Source organism: Papaver somniferum, chromosome 11 (assembly GCF_003573695.1).
Source record: "Papaver somniferum cultivar HN1 chromosome 11, ASM357369v1, whole genome shotgun sequence".
Lineage (NCBI taxonomy): Eukaryota > Viridiplantae > Streptophyta > Magnoliopsida > Ranunculales > Papaveraceae > Papaver > Papaver somniferum.
Genome location: NC_039368.1, coordinates 43,111,668 through 43,120,088, shown reverse-complemented (window position 1 = coordinate 43,120,088; position 8,421 = coordinate 43,111,668). Strand labels below are relative to the sequence as shown.

General features: G+C 37.1%; 2 protein-coding genes across 4 annotated transcripts; both read left to right on the top strand.

The window, feature by feature from the left end:
* The first annotated feature begins 767 nt into the window (after positions 1–767).
* On the top strand, positions 768–7,037 carry LOC113323810 (tRNA-dihydrouridine(20/20a) synthase-like). Of its 3 annotated transcripts, XM_026572157.1 has the most exons (14): positions 768–865; positions 1,116–1,169; positions 1,302–1,363; positions 1,461–1,587; positions 2,089–2,216; positions 2,305–2,374; positions 2,467–2,569; positions 2,998–3,115; positions 3,643–3,724; positions 4,279–4,340; positions 5,097–5,169; positions 5,254–5,337; positions 5,926–6,006; positions 6,666–7,037. In XM_026572157.1, exons 2-14 carry the CDS (start codon positions 1,158–1,160, stop codon positions 6,828–6,830), a joined length of 1,167 nt encoding a protein of 388 aa, XP_026427942.1. In that variant the 5' UTR covers positions 768–865; positions 1,116–1,157; the 3' UTR covers positions 6,831–7,037. The 3 variants fall into 3 exon arrangements, with proteins under 3 accessions (XP_026427942.1, XP_026427941.1, XP_026427943.1); XM_026572156.1 differs by having other exon boundaries at positions 1,116–1,363; XM_026572158.1 differs by lacking the exon at positions 768–865 and having other exon boundaries at positions 1,151–1,169; positions 1,262–1,363.
* Positions 7,038–7,374: 337 nt separating this feature from the next.
* LOC113324346 (mitogen-activated protein kinase kinase kinase 3-like) lies at positions 7,375–8,214 on the top strand. The gene has a single exon (XM_026572662.1). The coding sequence runs from the start codon at positions 7,375–7,377 to the stop codon at positions 8,212–8,214; it is 840 nt and encodes a 279-aa protein (XP_026428447.1).
* Positions 8,215–8,421: the final 207 nt, after the last annotated feature.

The following is an 8,421-nucleotide window of genomic DNA, read 5'->3' as shown; positions in this document are numbered from 1 at the left end:
ATCACTAATCTAATAAAGGAGTTTCCACCGAATATTAATCTGATTCCAAACTGAAAGGAAACCTGACAATTAGAAGTCTGAATTAATCAAAAGACAGATATTTTTTTAAGTCAACTAAAAACTGGAAGAATTGTAAATCTAGAAATCAAGGAAGATGATGACATGAAAATCAAAAAGAGAATCAATATCAGGACTTGTAGGGTTTTCCTTGCTAGGAGAAGAGTGAGGAGAAGGAACGTCTTCTATTTGGTTTATGGTTTACTTAATCAAAGTGGGAGAAGGAACGTCTTCTATAATAATAATAATAATAATAATAATAATAGAATAATAATGGGTATGAATCGTATGGACATGGATCCAGTTAATCAAAGAGCCCCAAGTCTTATGCAATTAATACTGTAATACCACTGGATTTACAGTGGAAACGTACATTTGAACGATGACAATGCCTTTTTATCATAATTATTATATTGGACCAAGAACAAACACAAATAAATAGAATCTGAGGTGATTAAAGGTTTGTGATGATTAATAAAGCTGGTAACGGGTTAACAGGCCAATCTGCGGATTTTACGGGCCAAGCCAGGCCAACTCGTTCTCCAACACGCCATTTTTTTTCCAACCCTAACCCAGCTTGTTTAGACAACCAGCCAAACAGGGCGCGGGTTTTTACGGGCCGGTCCGAGCCAACCGCGGATTTTGAGCTTGTTTGCCGGCTCTAATTCTGGTTCACTAAAGCCCGGTTTAGTGAGTACTTATCCGATTCCCGCAATATTACTTTTTTATTCAGAGTGGTTCTCTTTGCTCCTCCTTCTTATTCTGCTACTTCCTACACCCCCAGTCCCTTCGGCAAGCTCGCGCGGCGGTATTTCTCTCTGCCTCTCTTCCGTAAAACCCTTTTCTTCTTTCTCAGTCAACATAGAAGAAGGAAATTCCTTTGTTTTGTTTCTGTGGTCTGAATAGTTATGCTCCTCCAAATTAGTTTACCTAGATTTTGTTCTACTGAAATCAAAATTGTGACTAAGATTTAGCTGTTGAAGTTGCTAATTGAGATAAGGAGTGAGACCAATTTGTTCACCATTGTTGAATGTTTTCAGTTTTTCTTTGATGTGCAGGTACCGTTCTGAGCTTGCTATGATCTGATTGAATCCAGGATAATGAAGTTTTCGGTATGTTCCCTGTTTACTTCACCGCCTCCTTTTCACTTTAATGCCCTTGGAAACCATCACAAACTACTACCACTCCATTTATTACATAATAGACATCCAACTCAGTTTAGAAAAATTTGTTCACACGCTCAGAAGCACCCACTACACACGAAAGAAGATATGGTTGCCGCAAGCTATTTTCCTCCATGGTTCAGGTCGGTATTCATGGATTTAGATTTTATCTATGATATATAAGCTTTAATCTTACACTCATCATTTGTACTAATCTTGTGATGCTATTGCATTCCACAGTATTGCTCCAATGATGGACTGTACGGATAACCATTACAGAACGGTTGCCAGGCTAATGTCAAAGCATGCGTGGCTTTGGACTGAGATGATTGCTGCTGAAACCATTGTTTATCAAGAACACAATTTGGTAACTATTCCTGCTTTTTAATTTTCTTGTTCGTAGTAAGTAACACAGATGATTGCTGATGAATTAGTTGGCAACAAAATGCTAGGAAACTAATCTGTTATTCCATAGGCCATAGATAGATAACCATGTTACTCATCAGGATATCATGTTTAATTTCTCATATGGCATTCTGTTTTTTCTCCAATGCTACAACCCTAATAAGTGGTGGTACACATCAACGCATACCAAACAGGGAATACTAATACAAATAATGAGTCCAGAAACAAGGTCATAGTGCTCTCTGTGTTCTAGCCGTAAATCCTGAAAAACAAGATTATTGCAGTCTTTTAAGGCAACTGGCCTGAATGGTGTGTTCTTTTGTTGGCCACAATAATATGATTATCAAATCTAAGCCATCAACACTAGGATCATTTTGCTGGAATTCTTTATAATTTTATGGAGATTCATTGGCTAGATTTTAGTACAAATTTTGATTATTATCGATCTTTTTCCATTGTTCAGGACAGATTCCTGGCATATTCTCCAGATCAACACCCGATCGTGCTTCAAATTGGCGGGAATAACTTGGAAAACCTGGCAAAAGCAACCAGATTAGCGAATGCCTATGGTTACGATGAGATCAATCTTAAGTTCGTTTTAGCTTCTTTTTGTCTTTTATTTTTCATGTCCTTCTCTTGTATATTTATTTATTTTGTGACCTTCTCATTGATATTTCAGCTGTGGATGTCCTAGTCCTAAAGTGGCTGGCCATGGGTGCTTTGGTGCTAGTCTCATGCTTAACCCTAAGGTCCAAACTCTGAAGTTAACTTGTCGATATTTGAAGTGTGTTTTCTTTCTCAATATAACCTGATATTGATATCTTGGTTTTCACAAGGAAAGTTTGTTGGGGAGGCCATGTCAGTGATTGCTGCCAATTGTGATGTTCCTGTCAGTGTAAAATGCCGAATAGGTGTTGATGATCATGATTCATATAAAGAACTATGTAAGGCACTTATACTTAACGTTTTCATATCTTAGCAGTGGAAATTCACCACAGATTAGCTCATTATTTACTATCCTGATTCAAATGATGTGAAAGGTATCATAATACATGGCCAATTGGATTGTTTTATTTCTATCTTATTCAACTGCATGTAATGGCAAAGGTTTAACAACATACCTTTTCAGGTAGTTAAAGATAATCTCTTTATTTTCTGGAATAAACAATCTCAGAATCTCCTACCCACTTTTAGTAAAATTCTATTGTTTTTTTAAGGGATGTGCATATGCATGATAGATCGCCTTATTGCTAGGTGAAGGACCTCACATTACAAGTAAATTTAAAATGCACTTCATTTGCATCTGATGTGGTCCTCTGTATCTGTCCTTCCGATTCTCACAGGTTATGCATTTTTCTGTTTTTATTTTCAGGTGATTTTATTTATACAGTTGCTTCTCAGTCACCAACCAGACATTTTGTAATCCATTCGCGAAAAGCGATGCTAAATGGCATCAGTCCAGCTGACAACCGGAGAATTCCCCCCTTAAAGTAAGATTGCTGCTTGATAAGTTTGCTGCTTAAAGTATGATTGCTACTTATCCATGCGTCCAGAAGGATAAGTTATCTCCTTTTTGCTGCGTGTTGGATTTTTTTCCCTTGATAGGTTATATATATGATATTTCATTCTGCAGTGAGAGATTGCATTACTTGGTTGTTTAAAAATTAAAAAGTATATCAAGTTTGGGTTTGTGTGTGTAATTGTATCGATAAAATCTGTTGACGAGAAACATAAAAGTTTTTGACCTAGAGATGTAACTCAGAATTCCATGAGCCAAATCCTCTCTTCCACCTACCGCCACCACTAATATATTCACCGTCTTGTTGCAGCCAACACTGTCCTTGTTATAAATGTAAAACAGAAGTTTTTAGCCTTTTCAACCTATATGCATCACTGTTCTTTGCTGGGCTCTTCGTTGTACACCCTGAATGATATTTACTCGACTCCGTGTAGTTCACTAATTCCACATGTTATGTCCAGCTATATTGTATTAGTTACATTTTATATGAATGTGCAGGTACGAGTACTTCTTCGGTCTTCTGCGTGACTTCCCAGACTTGCGTCTCACAATAAATGGAGGGATAACTCACATTGATGAGGTAATTCTCAGAATCACTAATAATTTAGTTTTCACATGGTTGAGAATCTTGAGATAAAAAACATGGGATGCTGAAGTTGATGTTGAACATTTCGAACATAGGGATGGAAGATGGAGTAGGACATCCATTACACAAATTACTCAGTGTTTTTAAAAAATTCTAGTGTACTATAAGGTAGAGATACTGGTTACCATATGTCGCTCTCTGCTGTATCAGATTAATGCTTTGTTGCCATCCATCTGATTAACATTACTGGAGCATTAGTTTATTTTTTCTTACTACAGATGTTCACAATTTCCAAAATTATCTTATAGATTAACCGAGAAAAAGAAAATATAATTGGGCGTATATTACAAATAACCTTGTAACGACGTGTGACTTAACATTTATAACATGTTTCAGTGAATGCAAATGTAAATATTATTTTTTGACATAGCTGAGTCCGTAGAAGATTTGTTATCTTGCTGTTTTTGGATGTCAATAAGAAGAGAGTAGAGTCATAACATTTCATAATTTCAATTTTGACCTAGTTAACTTACGAATATATTTGACAGGTCAATAATGCGCTAAGGCTAGGAGCTCATGGTGTGATGATTGGACGAGCTTGTTACAGAAAGTATGACTACTGCACCACGTTGCTCATTTACTGTCTCCTTTCATGTGTTCTCCATAATTTGTGACCTTATTTTCTTAAACTCTTGAACTTAAATATAAGAAAATTTGGTCACATTTAAGTGATTAACTTTTGTCTTATACATATGTTTGATAAATGATCTTGGTTCATCTATATGTTGTTGGCAATGGAGTGACTCATGTCTATTGTCCAACATAGAGATTGACAGAGATATTCGTCTATTGTCCACAACATAGAGATTGACAGAGATATTCTTCTGTTGAGGTTGGTTTAACTGCATAGAAGGCATCATCTTTGAGAAAGTACATGATGTCTAACTAAATGTGAAAACGGTCTTACAAGGTTAGGAACCTTAGGGTTACCTATGGCTTATACACTTCACAAATACAGAGGATATAGGCGATGTGGGACTATATCTGACAATTTAGAACTGGGTTACAAGTTCGGGTGCTTTACCATAGATAATTATCACATTAGCCATTGGGTGAACAGTTGTGTATCCCTACCATTGTCCTTAACTTTGCGTGTGAAGCTCTACAAACTCCAGAGCATGAGAAACATCATTTAGACTCGAAAATTTGGTCAGCAGTGAAAGGATAACCCAAATTAGCTGCAGGGCACATATAGAACTTTACTTCGCCTGCGCACCAAGCTTGTTTTTGTTTTTCTTTTACGTACTGTTTTTGCTTTATTATCATAATTAATTACTTAACTGACTTGCAAGCGAACCATTTTCAGCCCGTGGTCTGTCTTAGGACATGTCGACAGTGCAGTATATGGTGTACCTGGTACTGGCCTTTCACGGCGTCAGGTACTCGAACTTTGTACAATTAATTAACAGTTTATTCCATCTATTTGTTTCCTCTGCTTGCTTATATACTACGGATTTGCGCAGATCCTTGAGCGGTATCAGGTGTATGCTGACAGCGTTCTTGAAAAAGGTGGACCTAATAAGCCGACTCTGCGTACATTGGTCAAGGTGAGTAACATTTATTCTTATACCACTTATGCCATGTCTGAAAGTTGCTCTTCACCCTCGCATGGCCTCTTGATAATATACGATCAGGGGAGTAAACCAAGCAGTAGGGTGTTCATATTTGGCTTGCTTTATACAGCTTTGAAAAATTTCTTGTTCAAGCTTGGTTGGAGAAGTATTTAACTTTAGTGTGATGAGCTCAAGCAGGGAGCTCTATCGAGCCTGGCTTGCCTATGAATATGCTAATAAACGAGGACTATGACCCTATTTTATAGACTTACAGTTAACTTTTGTGCAACTAATGCTATATCAGTTACATATATATCCATACGAGGAGGGTTTCTTTGTCATAATTAAATGACATTGTGTTGACAATTTTGACCCTATCTTAACAGCCTATCTATGATCATAAATGTGGCTTGAGTCACTGCTGTCTTCTATTGCTAGAATCATCTTATTATCTGTGCTAGCTTCTTCTTGTCTCCTCTGGCTCTATGAATTGCAATTTTCTTGGCTTTAATCAACTAGTAAGGCCCGTCTTGAACTAAGATTTCTCGGTGTAACAATGGCGGATATTTTTTCTTTTTGTAGCCTTTACTGGCGTTTTTCTTTGCCGAACCCGGAAATGGTTTATGGAAGCGGAAAGCGGATGCTGCTATGCAGAAGTGCACGGTATGCATATAGGGTTAAACCTAAAAAGATGCTCTGGCACTTTCAGTTTTCCTAAAATTTTTGCTCTGTCTGTATCACTAGGATAGCTAATTTTGCAGTGGGACAACACCTAATTCATAGATAAGTGTAAAGATTTTTAATTCTAAAATTAGTACAAATACTTGCCTTCGATTACCAATCAGTAATGGCCCTTGGCGACCTGTATGCGCGTATATCAAGAAGTAAAAGCACGTAAAACTCAGAAGCTTAGCTTTGTACATTCACGTAAAACTCAGTATAAAAAATTATTTGAGATTACTTACTATTCTAAGGCTTCTGAAATAATTACCTTGAACACTTTTTCCTACTACTCATGGTTACTTTTTGTGGAACTCTCTTCCTTCCGGAAAATACTTCCCCGCAAGAAGGCGAGTTCTTGAAAACATATGAGACTGGAAATATTCAAAAACTGAACAAAGAAAAAATTTAATAATATCAACTCAAACGTAATGAGTCGAATGACATTAGGTGTTTGGTTGATTAGCTGTAGAGTGTTGGTGCGATTATTATGTTTGTGTTTTTGCCTTTTTTTTTTCCTTTTTTTGCAGTGAAGGCTTTTAAGTTACATTGAAGTTAATGCAATATTGTAAGCAATTTATTTGGTCTCTTTAATATTGTAGACTATGAAGTCGCTTTTTGAGGAAACACTAGACGCCTTACCAGACTCTGTATTGGATGCATTGCCTTCGGAAGTTTCACCCCCTGGAGAAGATATTTTTGCCGGTGTACATGATTTGCTGCCGCCACCGTATAATTCTATCGAAGAAATCATATTATGTGTTTAGTATGCATTATATATTTAGTGTATACAATTAGAAAGTGTTCATTCATTGATATTCTTAATTCTTTTGAACTATGACACAAAAAGTAATCTTTAGGATGAAACAGTGTATTCGTTAAAATCTAGTAATATATACAACAATCAAAAATGAAGCAAGCCCCATGTAAACGGGCCCTTTGACATAAAGAATATATGAAAGTTCCGTGGACAATTTTATTTAATTTTCATTTATACTTGCACCTGCTTCAATGGATACACCACCTCTTATTGGTGTGCGAGACCAACTGTTCCTCAAAAGGTTTCTCTTCCTGGTTCAAAACTGTACCTTGACACATCAATGAAGAATAGCTTCTGCTGAGCTAGAAAACAGTGTTATTTGCTGTTGCTCGCTGGCAACCCGTTGCCTTGATGGCGCTTCCGTGTATTAGCTTAAGAGGCAATCCAGTCATTGCAATTAGAAAGTTCGAAATCCCAAAAATGGAAAGAAGAATAAAATGGCGCGAAAATTAAACTCTGGCGCGTATTATGCCCAGTTTTTAAAAAGAAACATGACCCTAGCTATAAGAGAAAGCCCATATTTCACCATATTTCACTTACCAATTGCATATCTTACGAAGAGAAAGCCCGGAGGAACAGAAGGAATGTGGAAGCGAGAGAAATTACTTGGATGTGGAGGCCAAGCACAAGTTTTTCTAGCCTCAACCCTACCCCAATCTTCTTCTTGTTCATATCTTCTTCCCCCATTAATTGCAGTAAAATCAGTTGATGCAGTCAATTATACCCCTCTTATGAGAGAATATCAAATCCTTGAAGAACTTGGTGGTTGTGAAAGCATAATCGAACACTATGGTGTTGAACCAACATTGGAGAATGGTCAAACGATTTACAATATCTTATTGGAGTTTGCTGGAGGTGGTAGTTTATGGAATCAGATTCAAACTTATGGGGTTTATGGATTACCAGAAACACAAGTTAGACATTACACCAAATCCATTATTCTTGGTCTTAAGCATATACATGATCATGGGTATGTTCATCGAGATATTAAACCTGATAACATCTTAATTTGCAAGAATAATATAGCTAAGATCGCAGGTTTTGGGCATTCCAAGAAATTAAATCCATTTAAGAAGGATACGAGGAAAAATAAACGGTTCTTAAAAGGTACACCTTTATATATGGCTCCCGAAACTGTTCTCCATGGTGAGTATGGATCTAGTTGTGATGTTTGGGCACTTGGGTGTGTTGTTTTGGAGATGTTAACTGGGAAACAAGCTTGGGATTTGCCACCCCAAACTGAAGATGAAACTCTGTTCAGTTGCATTACATCAGATAGCAATACCCATCAGCACCAATGTGGGTTTCGGGCGAAGCCAGGGATTTTATGACAAGATGTTTTATCAAGGATCCTAGATATCGCTGGACTGTTGATATGTTGTTGAACCATCCTTTTATTGCTCAGAGTAATGAAATTGATGATCTTCCTCGGCCTAATTTTCTTACATCGAACCATCAAGGCATATATGATAGTAGAAGAGGCGATATACATCATAATGTTAATCAGAGACTGGCAGAGTCAATACAGTCAACTGAGG

Coding starts and splice junctions, on each gene's coding strand:
- LOC113324346 (XM_026572662.1), top strand. CDS start 7,375: ATGACCCTAGCTATAAGAGAAAGCCCATATTTCACCATATTTCACTTA.
- LOC113323810 (XM_026572156.1), top strand. CDS start 1,158: ATGAAGTTTTCGGTATGTTCCCTGTTTACTTCACCGCCTCCTTTTCAC. Junction 2,217..2,304: donor TACGATGAGATCAATCTTAA/GTTCGTTTTAGC, acceptor TTGATATTTCAG/CTGTGGATGTCCTAGTCCTA. Junction 5,338..5,925: donor CTCTGCGTACATTGGTCAAG/GTGAGTAACATT, acceptor TTCTTTTTGTAG/CCTTTACTGGCGTTTTTCTT.